Consider the following 20,796-nt stretch of genomic DNA (forward strand, 5'->3'; position numbering starts at 1 on the left):
AGAAAGGAGGGAGGCTGAAAATGAAAATGGCAGATTGCAGAGATGAGAGGGTAAGAGGTAAATGCTGGGAATTGAGAATGGTGTGATGGGAGAGAAAGCAGGAGGAACTACTACTAAGAGAGGCAGCAAGAGATGGTTCAAAGGAAATTGGATGCAGAGTGTTGCAGTTAAGTTTGGGGGTGTGTGGGCTCCTGTGGTGTGTCTGGCTGGGCTGGCGGGGAGGGAGCAATGGCCTTGGCTGTACCGAGTACGTTCTTATCAGGGTGACTGACAGATCGAGTTCATAAACATGAAAGATATGCTCTGACACGTGGGTTTTATTGACTGAGAGTTAGTGAGGGTGGGAAAGGTGTTTGCACATGCCACCCACGGCCTGAAAGAATGCCCTCCCAACCTCCTAAAGTAGAATTAACTCTGAGCATGTCTCAATGCTATCAGACATCCTTCCATCTGTCTTTTTTACCAAGGTTTTCTTGCCCAGGCTGTCTCTTTATCGCTCTCCCTCCAGAGAATTGACACCATTTCATCAGAAAAAAACAGACCAGCTCTCCCGGCGAGCCACAGACTCTTGGCACAGGGTAAGAGAGAGGCATTGTGCCTTTCAGGATTTTTCTCTGTCAGAAGCGCAGTCCTTTCTTGCAGCAGTTCCTCTCACCTTTGCGTTATCTGGGTTCTTCTAATATGCTCACGTGTGGGTTTTGCTCTTCCACTCTCTACCACCAGATAGCTCTGTTCTCTCTTCCTTGGGGTGGAAGTAACGCTGTCTTACTGGTGGGAAAAATGGTGCTTCTAGAGATATTTATAGTTGTTCAGATACATCAACAAAATAGGAGCCCATTTAACATCTGCAAAAAAAACCCCAGAATGTTTTGTATGAGACTGGGAGATGAAATGGGAAGGGAAACAGAAGAAGGGGAGAGCATACAGGCAGTGGCTTTTCTTCTTCTTTTTTTTTTTTTTTTTTTCCCCATAGTTCTTCCAGATCCATGTAAATGTGAACATTGAAAGGCGCCACTGTCCGTCCCCACCCCCCTTTTTTTTTTTTTCTGGAAAAAGTGGACACTTGGTATCCATTCAGGATGGATAAAATAGAGGAAAATGGAACATAGGTGCCAGGGGCTGTTCTGTTACTTGTTGGGCAACAGCAGCAGCTGCTCGCAATAAGTTTGATGCTTTGGAATGAAGAATTTTATTGTACGTTTACTGCAAGTCATGGGATCTCAAAGGTGATGTCTGAGAATGACCAGCTTAGAAATGGCTTTCTAGGTCCATGTATCTGAGTGTAAGACTGCCATCAGTCTGGTGCTATCCTCACTGTAATGCAGACTTTGCCTTCAGTAACTTTGGAAGCTTTTGTATCGAGCTTTCGTAGTTCTGGTAGAATCACAGACTTGGCGAAGTCATGCCTAAGCCAGCTGGGAAGTCTGCCGCTTAACCCACTCACAAATCAGCTGGTGAGCAATGGCCTGTTTGGGAGGGAACCAGGGTAAAAAACTACCGTCGTCTTGCTTTGAAGATCTGGGTTCTCTCTTGAGACCCTCCACGATTTCCTCCAGGCCAAACCAACGGGCTTCCTCTAGTTCCAGGCTGTTCATACTGATCTGGAAAGAATTCAGAGAAGTACCAATTCCTTAGATCAGACTTAAATGTGGACAGTGGTACTTTTGCCTGTTCTTGCACCCACAAATATCCTATGCTAGAATGCCCAGAGTGCTTTATCCATGCCCCAATGAAGGGCTGATGCCAATATAGGAAAGGACATCACTATCCACCGGTGCTTTGTTGTCTTGGTTTCTGTAGGGAAGCCACAAATCAGGTAGCCCTGTTTCATCATGGCAATGGCCTGCAATGTACCACTGGCCGAGCACAGTAATTAACATGGCAGAATCTGCGTGTTCTATGGCAAATATGGTATTAATACTAGAGAGATCTCCTCTGCAAAGTTCAGAGGAAAAAAATACAGGGATGTGGGGCTCTGGGCTTGTACGTATACAGTGACCTGTGCAAAATCTGGCACATTGCAACAGAAGATATGATTATTTTGAAGTTTGTTCTTCACTTGTAGAGGAGGCTGATGGAAAACTGTGTTTAGAGAGGATCTGATGATTTTACTACGTAAGGCAGGCAGCGCAGTGCCACAGGGGAACCTGACTCTGCTCACCTCAGCCTGCTGCGCTCTCACCGAGGCGTGACACGCTATCATTAAGCAGCTGCTGGGAAAAGGCCAGTGCTGAGAAGCCGAGTAGCAGAGTGACTCCACCTCCAGGCCCACTTCTTCTGCCACCTCTCGCCGGACTGTCTCCTCCACGTTCTCGCCTAGAAGCAACCAAAGTTAGGTGTGAGGACAGCCTGGCTGTGGGCAGCAAACCGTGGCAAAGAAAATGTGGGCACACTCGTTTCTGAGGTGTTCCAGCCCTGACCGCTCATGCACACCCAGGAGCTCTGACTGCTGACCTGGAAACACTTGTCAGCAGGATGCTCAATTAAATTCGTCAACAATGCCTACCTCCCTTAAACAGAGGCATCAGAGACATTTTTGGCTTTGTCTATATACAGACAAAGGTGGACAGAACAATGCCGCCTCTCTTCATTGTTTCCCTTTTTAAGCCATTTTCCCTCCTGTAACAACAGGTCTGTAGTTTTTCTTCTAAGACAGACTGCACTAGACACAAAATGGACTAAAAAAATATCTGGGATCCTAACCTGGGGAGTCCCCCATCAGGGACTAGAGAAACTGATCCACGCCCCTAATTCCCATTTTCTTCAGATACATGCAACTGTTCTGAATTCTGTCTGAATGGCAGCACCAGTCTGTTCAATTCCTGTATGTTTTTCCCTGCTGTCACTTATGTTTCCCTCCTCCTCTGTGAACAGGCATTTGCTTGATGTCCCATTGTTCTGCCCCCGTGCCCTGCACATCCGAGGCCACCGCGCTGGACCAGAGCTCGCCTTACCCACGTCACAGAAGCCTGACAGAGCAGTGTACATCCCCTGGGGAAATGAGGGCTGTCGTGCAAGGAGGCACCGGCTCCCATCAGACACCAGGGTGATGACCACTGGAGACATCTAGCAAATGCATCAAAAAGCGAAGCATGGAGTTCAGACCAAATGGGTAGGTGCAAATTGTTGCTTACCTCTGCTGTTCAGGTGCTCACCTGTGGGTAGTAGGTTATTCCGCTGGCATGGCAGACACGCTTGCTGCCAGCTACATTTTTCTGAGTGGGCTGCCCAGTTTTGCTACAGTACTGGTGGGAATCGTGCCACCGGAGAAGGGACTGGGCCTGCGAACACCAAGAGAGAAACAAAATCTTATTTATAGCTGGGCAAAGAGATGATTCAGAGCAGTCTCCCTGAGTAACACTTTGCTGTCTTCTCCCCAGCATGCAGTTGTGTGGATAAACTCTTGATTATGTTTGGAAGTCTCAGAAAGGTAAATGAAGTAGGGGTACTGCTTTGAAAAATGGCAGATTCTGCAATTGGTTTTTCATGCTTCTTGCTTTAGCATGCAAATCTGAGCATGTTTGGGGGAGGTGGGGAAGAGTTGTTCTTTATTGGGTTATAACGGGAGTAGTAATGGGAACTGAACTATTCTAAGGAGTCTCCAACCCTGAATATGTTCTTGAAAAATAGCCCAAGCACCACAAACATTGTAGAGCAGGAAAAGAAACATGAGCTATTTCTACTTATGGGTCAGGACAGCTGATTTTCACACCCAGGTCTTTTCTCAGGGCTTCCAAACATAGGGCATCTGCAGAATAACAGCTTATAAGTGAGTAGTTTTAAAAGAGCAGCTCTGAGAGAAGGTCTGTAAGTTCATTCATGAAATTCAGTTTGCCTAGAAGATTAGAGAAGACTAGTGTCTGATAGTTGTTAAGCTGAGGACAAACTGGGATTGCTGGGACTGCTGGTAAGATCTGTATGTTTCACACTGGACGTACAGCAGGTTGATGCTAAATGGCTAATTACTCCGGTCATTTTTAAGCCAATTGTCTGTTTCTCTTCCTGTTGCAGCTTGCTTTTGGGATCGCAAATTTGGGAAAACTGCTGTAATTTACAATGCGTTTGTACCTAGGTCACTGAAAGTGTGCAGTAGGTACTTCCATAATATGTATTAAATCATAAAACAATATGGAAGACAAGGAGAAGGTTGATGTTAGAAATCGCAGCTTCTTAAAGTAAAAAATCCTGTACAATACCGAAGCCAGCAAAGAAGAATCATTCCCATCCACTACGAAGAGAGCCTTTCGTATGTCAGTAAATGATCCCTGGAGTTCAGACTCAATGACTGATTTCTCCAAGGCTCCTGTTTTAAAAAAAAAAAAAAAAAACAACCACCACCACCAAAAAAAATCTTTGATCTCATAAATTTGCAGTTATTATCCCAACTTTACGCCCTTCATTGTTCCGGTATACAATTTCTGGAAGTTCCCGTGGAAGTGACATCACATCAGTGGTAAAATTACCAAATGTGAAGTGACCTGCCAACAGCCCACCTTTACTAACACAGGAACACAGCAGGGCAGTTCTGTGGCTCTGACCCACCACGCTCACAACAGCTCCGACAGAGACTCAACTGAGTCTTCTCTGGCAGCAAATGTTTACCCAGCAAGGACTAGGGATGCTGCCTCAGCAGCACCTTCACCTCAGTGCATCAAACGTGACGCTGACACAGACGGAAGAGGAGTTTTCCCAACCTAAATCCAGGGCAAAGTGTGGTACGTGCTCATCTGAACAACCGATCAGCACCGACTTCTCTATCCACTGTTCAGTCTCTTTGAATTTCTCCAGGATCCTTTTCATCTCTAAAGAGCAGGGGAAAAGGGGGGGGGGGGGGAAGCTGTGATGAAAGCAAATTTGTACAACCGCGATGCTCTCTGGATCTTCAAGGCATACACAATCTGGCTCGAGGCAGGTGCTCCTGTGAGAGAGGGGACCAGCCAAGTGGACCCACCCGGATGGAGACCAAAAATCTGGCTTTGCTCCTAGCTGTTGGAAGTTTTGACAATGTCAGGCTAAAGATGCAAATGTTGTAATGCTAGGGGAGCAGCTGTCCATTCAGTTTCTGTCCCACAGCAGCCAATACCTTTCTCTCAAAGAAAACTTTTCCTGCCTTACGCCCAATCGCCATGGTCAGTTAGACCTTACTTGTTTTCCTGCCAGCCCTTTCTCTTCAAATGGCACCGTCCCAAATGTTTGTGTCAAAACAGGTCAGGTATATGCTGATACCACATTGCATGTGAAGAGCATGAGCTTGTGTCCATGTTCCAAGGTTTTAACTCTAAATAGTCTTTGGTTGTTAAAAAATAGTGTTGCTGCATATAGCAGGATGTTCCTGCACAGCTTGATAGATTTTTCAACCCCTGTGTAAGGGGGGTTGCTTATTGCAAATGGCTCTGTATCATTCCAGCTGTGTGGTCCAGGAGGTGTTTCTTTCCGGACACCTGCTTACCTGCTGCACCGAGCTGTGGTACCAAATACTTCTTCCCAGCTTTCTGCAGGAAGGGGGAGAGGTTGTGAAAGAGGTAGAAAGTTCCTGAGGTCTGGGCTTGTCTACAAAGGCTGTCATCTTCCTTTAGCTCATTTAAGTATCTGCAGCGAGAAAAGAATTGGGAAGATGAATTCCAGGTCATGTTGAGGTTACCCGTGTTATGCCTATTTGGATGTGTTTATTTTGCACAGAGCTGGGGGGGAGGCCTGAATGGACAGTACAGATTCTACATATTCCACATGCTTCTAGAGTTTTCGATAGCTGGGTCTACTGTCCGGTGGGCTGTAGCCTCTAGCGAAGGTGCTATGTGTCAGAAAATACTGCAATCGTTACTACTACACAAGCAACCTCAAGTCTCGGACATCCAAGAAGATCAGTAACCCAGTCTCTTAATCCAAGAGGTCTGCTTTATAGACATGATCATCTGTGTGCAGGATCTTCCCTTTTATCCTGCCCTGGCTGGCTGGCTCCAGGTCCTATTGGGCAAGGTGAACTGGGCGTTTTGGATATTGAATACGCTTCCCACTAGGCTACACGCATTACTGCAGGGCATGTACTACTTGTCATGCAGACATGAAGGGTAAAGACCAAGCTGAAGTCTTAGGGCGCAGCTGGGCGGGACCAGATTTAGGAAAAGAAAGCATTGGAAAAAAGGTGTCAGGATGTGCTGCTTTCACACTGTTTGAAGTAGTATTTAGAATGAGATGAGTCTGCCTTGTATTTTAAGAGATCTTTAGCTAGGTGAGCAAGCATAGGCATTCATTAACAGAGCTTCAGTCTGAGAATCACAGAATCACAGAATGGTTTGGGTTGGAAGGGACATTAAAGCCCACCCAGTGCCACCCCCTGCCCTGGGCAGGGACACCTCCCACCAGACCAGGCTGCTCCAAGCCCCATCCAACCTGGCCTTGAACACCTTCAGGGATGGGGCAGCCACAGCTTCTCTGGGCAACCTGGGCCAGGGGCTCACCACCCTCGCAGCAAAGAATTTCTGCCTCAGATCTCATCTCAATCTCCCCTCTTTCAGCTTAAAATCGTTCCCCCTCATCCCATAGCTCCCCTCCCTGATCCAGAGTCCCTCCCCAGCTTTCCTGGAGCCCCTTTAGGGACTGGAAGGGGCTCTGAGGTCTCCCCGGAGCCTTCTCTTCTCCAGGCTGAACAACCCCAAAACCAGAGAGAACCAGTTCTTAGCAGTGAAGGGAGTGGAGAGATTTTGGCGGTTATCATTGACAGAGCTCACACAGCATTACTAGATGATTGCTGAGCTGTTAAAAGATTAAACCCCAGGTTAGACTGAGGTAGGGCCGCTTGTGACAGCGGACACGAGTGCCAAGCTCTGGTCTTCTCACACAAGAAAATCTGGGTCTTGCACACAAGAAAATCAGAGAACTTACCTCATTTTTCTAACATAGGTAGAGTGCAACCTGCAGGCAAGAGAGGAAGCTCTTCTATTCACCACTTGATAAATCGCAGCCATAACCAACACCTACAGGTAGCCGTCACTGCCTAAAAAGAGAAGCATAGAATGTAACACAGCAGCCCTGCAAAGTTAAGTTTGATTTAAAATGTGCAATAACTCACTGCTACCAGAAATCTCCCTCTCAGAGAGCCTGCACAGTGCTGGCGTCTGCTTTCTAAAATGATCACTTTGCTCTTGGTCACACATCAAACCCAGTGCCAGGCAAAATTCTACGACTATTTAAAGATACCTCGGTTTGCTTCCATCTGTGAGTGTGCACAGGTCGCAGAGAAATTGCTGTAAGGCTAGATTAAATGTTCCTGCCCTAAACTCCAGTGTCCCTGGGGAAAAGAGCAGTGAAGGTGGCTACTCTCATTTGTTTTCTACACAGTTGTAACAGCCTCGATCCAACGGAACATCCTATCGCAGCGCGCAGCAAAGCTGTGGGAAAGGCACTGATGCCAGAAGAGAATGAAAGACAAAATATCAGCTGCGGAAGAGAATTCCCCGAGTCAGACGGGAGACAGCAGTCGCAGCTGAACTGGATCATCTCCAGCCATGAGTGTTTTGGTTTGGTTTTTTTTTTTTTTTTTTTGTGCCAAAGCATCCAGCCACATTTTCAGCTCAGGCAGTCACAGACTGCAGTTTGAACTCAGCTTCAGGAAGTCAGAAAAAACAGCCAGAGACGCTACCACCTCCAGCAGTCATCCGAAACAACAAAAAAACAAACTATGACCCATAATCTTTAACCACTCTTTTGAGTATTTAACTTTTCAACCATAGAACTCGAAGCCCTTTAAGGAGGAAGCTGCGTTTGCTTCGATTTACGCGGATAAGCGGTGCCAAAGAAGAGGCTGCGAGTCCTTCCTTTCGGTAAAGGTCAGTGATGGCTCCCGAGCCTGAGCAGATGCTGCTGCATCTTCATGGAGGCAGTTTCTCTAGCCTCGTGGCTCCTGACATTTCTGCCCCGCATCCCTCTTTCCCACTGTCTCAGCTGAGGGTGGACCTCACTGGGATCCCCAGGGAGATGGGGGAGCCTCGGCATCCCCATTTGGCCCCCACAGCGGGAACTCATCACACTGATGACGGGCTCGGTCAGGCGAACGCGTGCAAGGACGGTGACTGTCGCAGAGACCCCGTCGGAAACAATTTTGTGGCGCGACGGTTACGTGGCTGTCACTTCTCCAACCCTCCGCGCCCCTCCCACCCTCCATCTCATACAGTCTGACGTGCGAAAAAAATCTCTTGAGTCGAGGAGTTTCCAAACAGCTCCGCACTTTGGACGGGCTGGGGACAAGAGGAAGAGCTTGTACCTGGCAGGATGAAATGCAGTGTGTGTGGGCGCTTAACCCCTTCCTTCCTAGGAACCACCAAAACGCCAGATTTTGCTGAGGATGGCTGAAAAATCAGTAAAATCTTGATGCCGGGAGTAGGCCAGTCCAAACTCCCCCGCTGTGCCTGCAGGTCTCAGACACGCCGCCAGACGGAGCAGGGTCTCGGGCTATCATTCCCCATGGCTTTTCCCCACTTACTGGGCTCCCAGCAGAAGGAATGCCACCTCCAGCAGCGGGGATCAGCGGTGGGGGTCCCACCGCGACCTGGGTTGTAAGCCGGGGTCCCACCGCAAACAGCCTTACAGGGGCTGAGCCGAGCTTCCCCCACTGGGAGCACTGGGAAATGTAGTTCTGCACAGGCTGCTCGCCAGCCCTGGGCAGAGCTGGGTGGCTCTGGATTCTGATTAACTCCTGGAGTCAGTGAGGCTGCCCGAGAGTAAACTCTTGGCTTTTTTTTTTTTTTTTTTTTCCCCCCCACACCTGCTTCACTCGATCAGAAATCCACATTGCTGTATTTTGCCAAGCAGAAGTTGTTACGAGAACAATGCTACTGTGGTAATTTGAGCTGTTCTTAGCAGAGGAGTTTGTTCCTCTTAGTTTCTTTCTCTTCTTTTTTCTTTTTTTTTCTTTTTTTCTTTTTTTTCACCAAGTGTCTCTGTTTTTTGTATCAGCAGCGTAAGAGCATTGTTTAAAGTTAAGGACCATATGTCCTCAAACAGGAAAATATGCCAAGAGCTGCCTGTATCTAAAGGACGGAGCTGTTTAGTGTTCAAGCACCCGAAGCCGCAGCTGAATTCGCAAGTGAATAGCCCTGATTAGAACGCGGGCTTTGCCAGGACAGATGTCAGAATAATGACAAATATTTTATAACTGAACAAACAGGTTCCTCTCAAGTACTGAAAACATTATTCTGGGCCAGGACCTACCTGCCTATATTTAGCACAAAGAGAATTTTATAAACATATGAAAGTAAATGTTTTCAGGGCAGCCTTTTGCTTTTTGGTCGTGAATTGAGACATTCTAATCGAGAATTCGCGTCACGTAATTTGAGAGCATAGCTTGTAAAAATAATAAATAGAATATGCAGGGAAATAGCACTCTTGTTACCAGCGTTACTTACCAGTTTATGTTTAATTATGCTTGACTGCTATTTGTGTGCTTCCTGAAACAGCAAGCCCAATTTTATTAATCCACCGGGCTAATTGGATTAATGGACAAAACGCATCTTCCTTTAATAAAATAAAGGATTGAAATATAATCTCTAAGGGAAGTATCCACCCTGCTGTTAAAACAAACCAACAGATTTATTGACCCTAATCACCCCCAGAAATGGATCTTGCAAGAAGAGCTGGCTTTAGGGGGAAGCAGTTGGAGGAGATATTTTGGACCTCGAATCTCGGGGCAGCCTCTCAACCTCCTTCAGCCCAAAGTAGCCGGTCCTTTGGTAAGTGCAGCCCTGTCCACGCTGAGGATTAAAAGTCAGAGAGCACTACGCTGCGGCGTAAAGACCCCTTCGAAGGCAGTGCAGTGCTGCAGCCTCTCGTTGCTGTACGCAGCTGAAAAAAAATCGCGGATGAGCCCAATGGTGTATACCTGGCCCCTCTGTCGTGCAAAGATATGCAAAGAAGGTGAGATCGGAGTCACTTTCGTGAGTGATCTGAGCAGTGGGAAGCCTATGAGAGATTCCTTGTGCCTGCTCCATGGGTCCATACACTTGCTTGCGATTGCAAATTGCCCAATTAAATATTCCTGCAGCATGTAAGCAGGGGGAGAGGATTTCGAAAATAACTGGGGCTTTTCTCATCATTTATTCCCGTGATTTTTTAACGTAAGGAGCGCAAATACCAGTTGTCAGTTTAGCACTGAGTTGCTTCTTTGTAAGTATTTTCGAGGCGGGCTCTGGGTTGTGTGAATTGCACCTTTAAGCTGCTCTTTGTCCCCTGCAGATGCTACACTCCATGGGAGAAGCCATCCTGTGAGCGAAAGTGGAGGCCTGGCCGTATAAACCCATCTCTGACAGCTTCCTGGCGCTCACTGATTTGAGCTTTGGCAGGCCACCAGAGGAAGTGAATCCCTGAGACTCTCCCGGTGCAAGAGGAGCCATCAAAAGGAGCAGGCGAGGAGGACACAAGCAGCGCGAACAAATACCGGTGATCTCTTACAGGGCAAGATCGCAAAATAGGCAAATCTTTGCTCCTGTGTTGCTAAGATTTATTTTTTTGAAAATTTGTAGAGTACTCATATTGGTATTAGCACTTGGTAGAAGATTTCTCAAGCCAAAGAAGTGGCTGGAAAATGTAATTCTAGGCTAATAACAGTTATACTCTAGTAACCTTGCTTTTTCTTGCTGTTCTGCTCTGTGTCTTTCCAGCTGCCCCCAATAAGCAGACACCAGCAGTAGAATTGCTAACAGCTGGCCCTTGCAAAACAACTGTTAATTGCTTTAAATACCTAAAACTAGCAAACTCCCATTGAAAACTTATGGTACAGCCACAAGAAGCTTCTTGGTAAGAAAACATTTCTTTTTTAGGAAGAGACCAAGGAAAGACAAACCACTCCTTTAAAGAGAAAGTTAATGAGTGCTCTTTCCCTCTATCATTAAATTTTAGATGCACCCTAACCAAATCTGGCCTTGCCCTAAAGTTAGACTTGTCATGCATATTACGTATAGGAGAGGGACTCCTACGGTTTCTCGTACTTGGGGTGGGGACCTTGAAAGACAGAAAGTGTCTAATTTGATACTGCTGATTGCATTCTGTGCTCCTAATGCTTGCACAGGTGTAGAGGAGACATCTGAACACCTGAATGACATTTTTAGGAGGATTTGCTCACTTCAGCTTCTTGGGGTAGCAGGTGTGTGTGCTTTGTCTTTTCCGCTCCCTGCTGCTTTTGGCTTGGGAAGATCCTGAAATTCTGGCGTTAATTGGCTGCACTGCACAAAATAAGGGGTGATATGGGATCCATCCTCTTGGCTGCAGGTAAAGACTTAAATGATATTAAGATGACTCACCCCGTGTCTTAAAACACAGCATGCGGGTCACGGCCCGTTGTCTCCAAAAGGATGATGAAGAGCTGGAAAAGGTTCAGAGAGGACAAAGAGCACGATCAAAGGCTTGGAGTACGGCCACTGGAAGGAACAAGGTACGCTCTGACGCTTTAGCCCGCGTAAGGGATAGGTACCAGCTGTTCGCTGTCTTATCCCATGCAGGAGCCTGGTTAATCAAATCTAATTAGCTGGAGCCACGTTCCCAGTGAACAAGCAGAAGTGCTTTTCCATGGCCTGGCTAAGGGATGGCGCAACTGCCCAGTGAAGGATCTTGTGGATGCAGAACTAGCTCAAGATAGGAGAAATGCTTAACGGAGAACTCCGTTGAGGGTTACTGAATAGGTGGACCACATTAGGCGGAGAACATCCCCAGGTTGAACGTGTTTGGAGGCTGTGACATTATTCCAGGCAGCATGGGCTTAAAAGAAAGCTTTGGTGTGAGCCTCTACAGCCGTGTTCTTATGAGGCCTCTTGTGCTCCGTTCTTGTTTTAGATGGACCTTTCTTTTAGCATCCTTCCGCTTAGGGCCTACGGAGAGCTTCCACAGGGTCTCCCAGAAAAGGAAGGATGTTGTTAGGCTACAAAGGAGTCAGGTGTTTCTGCACACAGGGTTTGCAAATCGTAAAGAAAGTCTGAAAGCCGCTTGTTCTGCTGTGGTTGTCTCTCGAGAAGCGTTCCTGTTGCACTTGGTCTTAGAGATGGTGTTTCTTAACAAGAGCTGACATAACGAATCGCGCTGCTAAGGCCTGCCTGAAGCTGCCCAACCCCGACAGCATTAGACAGCAGGTGGTAACGCACAAGTCCAGCGTAGAGCCGTTTAAAAACCAATCTTTTAATGCAACTGGAATGACAGTGGCTATGCTGGAGTTGAGGAAGGCAGGAGAAAATGAGTAAGTGCTCTCTACCGAACTGACAGAGACGGAGCAAGGTGACTATTGGAAACAGCTCTTGAGTTGATTGTTTGGTAGATGCCAAAAGGCCGGGCCCCTTCTAGCAGAAATTTCTTTGCCTTCAGCCCTAGGCTGGCCAAACAAGCCCGCTACTAAACACGCTAATAAACTCCTTGGTGGTGGTGTTCTCTGCCTGCGTTATTTTCTAAAAATATCTGAATAGCGCAAAAGGTGAGGATAAAGCAGCGGATCTCGCTAGAAGGAATCTGGATACCCCCGCTGTGTGCGAGGTTTTGCCAAATCTCTAGAAGCTGCTGTTAAAATCTCTGGCGAGATACTGTGGACTCTTTGGATAACAAGGCTTTAACTAGATGCCTCAGTTAGAAGCTTGGATATCGTTCCAGTGTTTCCTGCTAGTTGTAGGAGTTGTATTTCTGTTGGAAGATGACCAAAATGAGTGGAGAGGAGGAAGGCTTATTTTTTTGACCGACAGTTCCACTAAAAGCTGGCCTTCTTCCTGCTCTGGCGCAGCAGCGCTTGCCAGTGCTGTCGGTACAGTCGGCTGTGCTGATACATCTGTGTCAACATCTGGATGCGAAATGACTGCATCCACTTAATGTTGTTTGTTTCTCAGACGAGAGATGTCATATCTCTTAGCCTTTGCCAAAATGGGGCATAACACCCAACGTTGTGATGTTTGCTCTTTAAAGGACATTGGTGAGGGAACGGAAGCTGAGGTGGTGGATTAGGTACAGGGAAGAAATCTTAGTTACGGGTCATGCTGCCACCTCCAGTTACTTCTTATGGATGAGGTGGTTTGAATCATAGAACCATGAAATGGTTTGGGTTAGAAAGGACATTAAAGCCCATCCAGTGCCACCCCCTGCCCTGGGCACGGACACCTCCCACCGGACCAGGTTGCTCCAAGCCCCGTCCAACCTGGCCTTGAACACCTCCAGGGATGGGGCAGCCACAGCTTCTCTGGGCAACCTGGGCCAGGGGCTCACCACTCTCACAGTGAAAAATTTCTTCCTAATATCTAACCAAAATCTCCCCTCTTTCAGTGTAAAACCGTTCCCCCTTGTCCCATAGCTCCCCTCCCTGATCCAGAGTCCCTCCCCAGCTTTCCTGGAGCCCCTTTAGGGACGGGAAGGGGCTCTGAGGTCTCCCCGGAGCCTTCTCTTCTCCAGGCTGAACCCCCCCAGCTCTCTCAGCCTGTCCTCACAGCAGAGGGGCTCCAGCCCTCCCAGCATCTCCGGGGCCTCCTCTGGCCCCGCTCCAACAGCTCCGTGTCCTTCTGCTGTTGGGGACCCCAGAGCTGGAGGTGGGATTCCAGGTAAATTAACCCTGATGAAGAACCAGTGTTAGAAAGGAATTTTGACTCCACCACTCTGTAACCATAGAATCATGGAATGGTTTAGGTTGGAAGGGACATTAAAGCCCACCCAGTGCCGCCCCCTGGGCCAGGGCACCTCCCACCAGACCAGGCTGCTCTAAGCCCCATTAATTGTTGCTGTGACAGCTCTCCGGCTCGGGGTGACCAACACTGTCCCCCTTAGAAGATGACAGGCTGTCCAGGGGCGTGAGGAGATGACTCTTTATTTGAAAGATCACACCTAAAAAGAAAGGAAAAATTGCGTATGAACGTCCCCGATTCCAACTTGTTTTCCGGAGGAGAAGAGGAGGCTGCGGGGAGACCTGATACCCCTTTCCGTCTCCCGGAGGGGGTCCAGGGGAGCCGGGGAGGGGCTTTTTCCCAGGGCGCCCCATTTCGGGGGGTTTCGGCGGAGGGGGGACGGACCCCCGGGGCCCGCGCGCCCACGTGGAGCGGCGGCGCCTGCGCAGTGGGAGGCGGCGGCCGCTGTGACCGAGCGCACGTAGCGCGCGCGCCGCGCCGCGCCCAGCCCCTCCCCGCGGGGGCGTGGCCTGGGCGCCTATAAAAAAGCCGCGGTGGGGCCGGCCGCGCGCTGTCGGTTACGCCACGGGGTAGCTCGCGAGCGGCGGTTAACGGCACCGCCGCCCCCTACCTTCCTCTCAGGTAAGGCCCGGGCGGGGGGACAACGCGAGGTCGGGGGGAACGGGGCGGCGTGAGGGGAGCGGCGGGGTCCGGGCGCGGTGGCGGGCGGTGTGCGGGCGTCGGGGGTGGGGGCCATACGTGGCAGCGCTGCGGTGGCGGCGGGCGCCCTCCCGGCGAGGGGCCGGTGCCCCGGGACCGCCCGGAGCCGTTGCGTAACGGGAGGCGGCAGCCTCCGGAGGGGGGCGGGAGGGCGCCGGCAGGCAGGGCCGCGGCCGGCCCGCCCGGCTCCCCGCGGCTGCCAGACTCAACAGTGCCGCCTCCGCCGCCTCATGGGAGCCGCGGGCCTGGCCCGGCGTTTAAACGCGGCCCCGAACAGCTCGGAGCACACCGCGCATCCCTGGGTCGGGTCGCCTGCGGGGGTGCGTGGCCGCCGGTGCCACCCCGGCCTTGTGGCACGTCCCGGGCACCCGCCGGCAGCTGCTGCTGCTGCGTGAGAGGAGCTTGGTGCTGCCTTTGGAGGCGGAGAGCGCTCGGGCACCGGGCTTCGGGCTGGGATGGGTAAAAAGTCGCTTTGCACAAGCCCCGGAGGGGCTGCGGGGGTTGTGGCGCACCCGGTTTGCAGTCACGGGCGCTGTGTGGAACGATTACATCGCAGGGAATAAGGCTTATCTTGATTTCCCTCCCTTTCTACTACTTTGGGTCGGAGTCAGCCAATATGCTTTATGTAAAACCCGTCATGCATCTAACTTGGCACTAAACTGCCTTGAGCAGGTATCTGGATAGGATGTGACCTGACTGGAAGGAAAGGCTCCAGCATAGAGTCTTGAGGATGCCATTGAATGAAGAGAAAATAAAAATGTCAGCTATGCTTAGGTAAATCTTCTGCTTTACCTGAAAAGCTGGATGCCCTTAGAGGAAGGATACTTCAGGGTTACAGAGAGAAGGTAGCAAAAGGATACCCTTCCCAAAAGGATAACCTTGCCCCACATTCAGTTTCACACATTTTTTTTCTGATGAATTCAGTAAGGGGAGCTGCAGAGGCGCTCCAGTGCTTAAGTGTTCACCTACTTTGTGTATGTAAAGATTTGGTGGTCAAGGTTTTCATAAATGAAGGAAGCTGTTGGTTATGGCAAGTAGATAAATGTTAGATCCAGCTTCTTACGATGCCAAAGACTCTGCAGCTATGAATGCAGACAGTGCTCTGGCAGGGGTGGAAAGTAAAGGTGATGAGTTCCCAGTTTGCCTGGGAAGCAGAGGCCTGCTTTTGGGGTTAGAGATGTCCTCTGCTGTGCTGTGCTGCACCCATTGCTACTTTTGGATCATTGCTGGATATGTTTGAATATCTTGAGCCATACTGCAAAGTGTTTGATTAGACCTAGAATATTCTGTACTGCGTCTTAATTATGTGCTGACAGAACCAGTACTGATTTTTTTTTTCCCCCCCTCTTTCTCCCCCCCCCTCCCCCCCCAACTAAAAATAACAGGAACGTGCCTAAATCTTGCTGTGCTAAGAGTGTTAAGTCTGCAATTTAAGCAGTGGTTGTGGTATAGGCAGGCACCTCTCTGCTAGTTGCTAACTCATTTGGAGTAGAAGCTGGAGAAGCAGCACCATTTGATGAACTGCTGTCTGGTGGCAGTGCTGTCCTAAGCAGTTCCTGATCTCTGCCCTTCACATGGGCTGGTACATCTGATAAACCAAATCAGAAATGAGGGGGAGGGTGGAAATCGCTACCTCACCTCCCAGTGAAAAGTAGCTGATGTGGATTAGTACCCTGTGCTAATTTACTGTGTAGCCCTAGGCGTGGTTTGTGGGAGGAAAACTCTACCTCCATGTTGAGGATCATATAGATAAGGACACTTAATTTTTTAAAGAAAGTGATCTTAAAGAGTATACTTCTTGAAAAAACCTGTCTTGATAAATTGTGTCTGTCTTACTGGGGAAAGACTGAAAATAAAGTCTGTGCTGAACCAGCATCTTTGCTGTCACTCGTGCTGTGTGTTTCTAGGCAGTGTTCTTGCAATAACTTTAGAATGACTTGCCATTCCCCTTGAGAGGAGCAGGCGTTCTGCTACTGCAGAACCACCTGCGGGGCTACAGCCTCAGCCTGAAAGAGCTCTCCTCTGTTGCTGTGTCTCAGCTGTAGATCATTGGGATTGCCCTGCTTTCTTTATAATAACTCTTAATATCTGAAAACGTTCTGTATATCTCTATAGATATTCTGCTAATCCTTGAGCAGAAGGATAAATAGAAGGATAGCCTTCTGCTTGTTGTGTCTAATAAGCTAAGTGCTCCGCTCCATCGCCAGTGTTCTTTGTCTTGGCTTAGAAAGTTAAAACAAGTGGGCTCTGAGAGGGCTGTGTCCATTCAATCTAATTCTGGAAGAAACCAAGGAAATACTAGTTTCAGTTCCTTGGGCACAAATCTGTGTAGGAACACGCCTGTTCTGTAGTCAGACTCATAAATGTTGCCTTCAAGTTGGCAATAAGTCATACTTGAAACGTGTCACCTAATTGACTCTAAAATTGATTCTCATCTCTTATTAGATTATTATATTACTTTTATATGCATAAGATTACTTATATTACAACTTTGTTGTTAATAAAAGCCTAAAACATGCCACATTCTTCTGTTAGCAGCAATTCCAGAAAACCTTTTTTCTCTCACTGCTTGGATCTTAATTTTAAAACAGCCTTTAAATATAACATGCTAGAGAACTTAGGGAACTGGTTTCTAGTGTTTCTGTCCTGTGAGACTGTTAAGCAATGATGACAGCTAAATGTTCCTGGTACTTACTCTGGGAAAGTTCTTTCATTTTGAGTAGTGTTTCCAGTCATATTGTGTCATAAGACTATAACTTGAGTTGTCCTTGAGAGAGGAGAACTTTGGTGCAGTGAGCAGCTATCATTTGTGGTGCTGTTCTCTCTCTTTCTCCCCTCCCTCTCAGCTCAGTTTAACTGATTTATTAACTTTTTAAACATACAGTGCGATACAGTAAGGATTGTGAGAATGGGTCAGTATTCAAATCAAAAGTTGAGGATCTTGCTGATACAGTTTTGACTCCTGGCCTTGCAGCAGACTTAATTTTGAATAGGTCACTTATTTCTTACCTAAGTAAAGAAGCTGTTTCAGAGCTATTCCAGAATAATTCCATGTTGAAGTACACCTGTCTTGTTTTCTGATTCTGGTTGGCACCTGATAGTTTGGAACGGTGGTGAGGAGACTTGTATAATAAGTATCTTCACTTAAATGCTTCAATCTTTGGTCACCAAGTAACATGACATTGATTGTTGTGAGGTTATATTACTCTCTGTAGTTTGTATTAATTTCACTTTTCCTTCTGCTTGTATGGGTGCTACATGCATGTCCACTCTCCTGGGACTCTTGCAGGTAGTTGCAGAGCAGAAGTCTTTAGAAGCCCTCTAAAAACCCACCTCTAGGTTTCATCATTTGAAATGGCATTTGTTGTGTGTCCCTTTGTGGAATCCTGTGCCGTGCTTGGGAGTATCATTTGTCTAATTGCTGCTTTGTTTTACTTGTATCTTTGTGTTTGTTTGTTCTTCGCTATTTTTTTCCCATGTTTTTTTTTTTTTTTTTTCCTGCTCTGCCATGTTTTGCTGTTTCAAAGCTTAGGAAATGTACTCCTGACGGAAAGTCGGGAAGCTCCTGTGTTAAAGCTGTCAGCTGGGCTCCCACTTCTGTACGTGGGTAGTGGATTCCCTCCTCTCCAGGATGGCTCAGCCGCCATCTCCCTGTCTGCCTGAGGGACACGGCTGAGGAGGAGAGTCAGACTGACAGGAATAATGTAGAGAGGATTTCCATCTTGTTTTATTTCATGTCACTGATAGGAAGACATTAAGCCTACTTATTTGGCAGCTTGTGCGTCTAAGAGATTTCCAGCGTCTGTCTTAACTGAGCTTTATTTCCTTTGATTTGGGAACCTGTAGCTGATCCTTTTGCAGTAGTTTTGAAAGCCGTGCTACTTAGCAACTGCCGTTAGGGCAGTGAAAGCTTGGTTGGCCGCTGCCTTGGGCTCCGTTTCCAGCTCTGAATTCTGGCTGGGAGGGAAGTAGTCTTGGGTGGCTGAAAGCTGTTACGGGAGTCTGAGTCCTTGCAAATGACAGAAAAGCCGGAAAGGGAAGAAAAATTAAGTTGGAAGTGACCTCTGGATGTTGTCTAGTCTAACCTCCTGTTTGAAGCTGGGTGAGCTTGGAGGTTAGGTTAGGCTGCATGCGGACTTGTCCCATTTAGTTTTGAAATTCTTCCAAGAATGGGAGATCCAGTTTCTTTAGGCAACCTCTAGTAGTGCCTAGCTGCCGTCACCGTGAGAAACTTTCTCTTTGTACCTACTTAGTTTCCCTTGTTGCTGTTTGTGACCATTGCTACTCAGTCGTTCTTTTGCCATGTGCCTGTGAACGTATGAGGAGGGAATAGGGTTGCAGCTGCATTCCAAGTTGTCTCGGTATTGGAGTGGGCTGTAAAGGCAGGTAAAGGAAAAACTGTTTCCAAGCCATGCTGCTCAAACAGGCTTTCTGGCATCATTCTGTTGTGCGAGGTGGGAGACTGTCACCAAGAGCTGTAGGTGGAGAGGGGACAACATTTTCATCACCTTTTGGTGTTTTGATTTTTGCTTGTTTGTGTTTTAGAAAAGGTTCATATTGATCAATAGCAAAAAGTAAACTTTCTGAAGCTTTCCTTGTGTTTTGCTGAGTGCAGTAAACAAATAGCTCAATGAATTCTGAGTACTGATAACATTAACAAATATTTATCGTAGTACAACTGTTTCTGCATTGTAATTGATTCACAGATGTATTAGCTTGAGTGCTGAATGAGCAGGAGGCACTTGGCTTTCTGCAGAGCAAAATATGAATTTTTAATAAGAGTGCAGGTACACATCAGTGTCCTTGCGCATGTGGATACAGCTTCTTTTAAGTAAAGAATGAAAGGAAATTTGCCAGTAAGAAGACTTGATTCCAGAAGTGACCCATTAATTTACAGCAGTAACTACTCAATTGGAGCTCTTGTTTAATGAGACTGGCATTAGTCACAGAAGAAGTAGGTACAGTTATACAGACCTTACCAGGATCCCTGGTTTATGCTGAAAACTAGGTAAATGTTACAGGCTGGCTGGAGGGTTGTATACTTGTTCATTGTGTTTAGGGTTGGCATTTCATAAATGGATTGGACCTGTGCTGCTACCAGAAACAACAGTTTTGGCTTCCTTCGGCTGCCAGTACCCACCTCCAAATTGCCCTCTTCTGCTGGCATGGAAGTTACATGGCTACCTAGTGAACGGTATCAGAACTGAACCAGGGTGAAGTGAGCTTTTGGGGGATTCTTTTAGATTAGTTATGTTTGAAATAGTCTGATTGATCTTGTCTGGCTGCCTGTGGAGGGGATGAGCAAGCAAGGAGGAGGTGAGGAATATTACTGTGGACAGCAGGGCTGGTTTAGAGCATTGCTGAGGCGCCTGACTCGACTTGGGGAAAAAGCAGGACTCCAGGCTTCTCTCTCCAAATTTTACTTTACAGCTTGCTTTCATCTGGTGAATGTGTCAGAATGTTTCAGCCTTTCAATTTTGGTCATGCAGATTTCAGATGATTTATAAGAGTTGGAGATTGTGCTCCTTTTCTAGGCTCTTGGGAGCTTCCTGCTGTTCCTGCTAGTGCCAGTGAAACTGTGCTTGTCCTGTCCAAGAGGCAGTCCACAGAGTCAGAAAATCTGAACCCGAGTACTGCTCTTTCTGTAGTGCTGGGGATGGAAAAGAAAGGAGGGAACCGCTTCTTGACCCTTCAGGTGTAATGTGAGAAGAGACCCTGTGCTCTGGAGTCAAGGGAGAGTTTCCTGTTCATACCCCCACTGGTGGGTGGGATGATTTTTCGTGGGGTGTGACTTTTGCACTTTCCTGATTTTGTTTACACCTTCCTTGTGGGAATGGCATACCTGGTTTTATGTTGTTTGCTATCAGTACTGTCAACTCCATCAAAAGCATATTGCTTTCTTCCTTAAATAGGCTGAGACACTTTGTAGCTGGACTTGCTTTGTGATGTTGCCCTCTCCTCTCTCCTCTCTCCTCTCTCCTCTCTCCTCTCTCCTCTCTCCTCTCTCCTCTCTCCTCTCTCCTCTCTCCTCTCTCCTCTCTCCTCTCTCCTCTCTCCTCTCTCCTCTCTCCTCTCTCCTCTCTCCTCTCTCCTCATTAGCTGTCTTGCTGTTGGAAGACTTGTAAAAACAGTTTGTGTTAGTACATGGGCTTGTTTTGATTTTTCTGACCAGATACAATACATGAGAGTTTAAGCTTTTGTGTTTGGAAAAAAGTAAACCTTGTGAATTCTCAGACAGCGTAATTACTTTTAAAGTATGCAGTAGGGAGGAAATCCTAGGCTGTTAAAAGGGTTCAGGATCTTGAAAAGCTGAGAGCTTGGCAGCTGTTTGTGGGAGAAAGCGCTGCCTGTGAGCCTGCCACGGCCTGATCCAGGGACTGACTGTGAACCAGCCGACAGAGAAACCTTTTGTGTCAGGTATGGAGGCTGGCTTCCTGCTGGTGGTAGCTGAAGAGCAGAAGCA

The 20,796-nt window shown here is 47.8% G+C and overlaps 2 protein-coding genes across 12 annotated transcripts in view; one reads left to right on the forward strand and one right to left on the reverse strand.

Annotated features, from left to right (window-relative positions):
- Window positions 1-298: 298 nt before the first annotated feature.
- On the reverse strand, window positions 299-8,616 carry NUDT13 (nudix hydrolase 13). 7 transcript variants are annotated; one of them, XM_074592192.1, is made up of 10 exons: window positions 8,480-8,607; window positions 6,883-6,994; window positions 5,450-5,589; window positions 4,695-4,802; window positions 4,197-4,303; window positions 3,156-3,281; window positions 2,955-3,066; window positions 2,162-2,316; window positions 1,499-1,601; window positions 299-845 (listed from the first exon to the last, which is right to left on the reverse strand). In XM_074592192.1, exons 2-10 carry the CDS (start codon window positions 6,963-6,965, stop codon window positions 790-792), a joined length of 990 nt encoding a protein of 329 aa, XP_074448293.1. In that variant the 5' UTR covers window positions 6,966-6,994; window positions 8,480-8,607; the 3' UTR covers window positions 299-789. The 7 variants fall into 7 exon arrangements, with proteins under 7 accessions (XP_074448293.1, XP_074448291.1, XP_074448290.1 ...); XM_074592190.1 differs by lacking the exon at window positions 299-845 and adding an exon at window positions 8,261-8,345 and having other exon boundaries at window positions 966-1,601; XM_074592189.1 differs by lacking the exon at window positions 299-845 and having other exon boundaries at window positions 966-1,601; window positions 8,261-8,607.
- Window positions 8,617-14,080: 5,464 nt separating this feature from the next.
- P4HA1 (prolyl 4-hydroxylase subunit alpha 1) overlaps window positions 14,081-20,796 on the forward strand; it is a 36,493-nt gene continuing 29,777 nt past the window's right edge. For 4 of the 5 annotated variants that reach the window (XR_012587524.1, XM_074591081.1, XM_074591083.1 and 1 more), the window contains exon 1: window positions 14,131-14,255. The gene's annotated coding sequence lies outside the window, so the exon portion shown is untranslated. Of the gene's footprint in view, window positions 14,256-20,796 lie in introns of all 5 variants that reach the window. The other variant, XM_074591082.1, reaches the window with a different exon arrangement.

The sequence above is a fragment of the Larus michahellis genome, chromosome 6, assembly GCF_964199755.1.
Source record: "Larus michahellis chromosome 6, bLarMic1.1, whole genome shotgun sequence".
NCBI classification, from domain to species: domain Eukaryota; kingdom Metazoa; phylum Chordata; class Aves; order Charadriiformes; family Laridae; genus Larus; species Larus michahellis.

Bases quoted from the DNA above. Each gene is read 5' to 3' on its own strand.
- NUDT13 (XM_074592190.1), bottom strand. From the start codon at position 6,965: ATGGCTGCGATTTATCAAGTGGTGAATAGAAGAGCTTCCTCTCTTGCC. The intron at 3,282-4,196 runs GTATTGTACAGG...TGGTGTTCGCAG, and splicing joins ATTCTTCTTTGCTGGCTTCG to GCCCAGTCCCTTCTCCGGTG. The intron at 1,602-2,161 runs GTGAGCAGAGTC...AATTCTTTCCAG, and splicing joins TGAGAGCGCAGCAGGCTGAG to ATCAGTATGAACAGCCTGGA.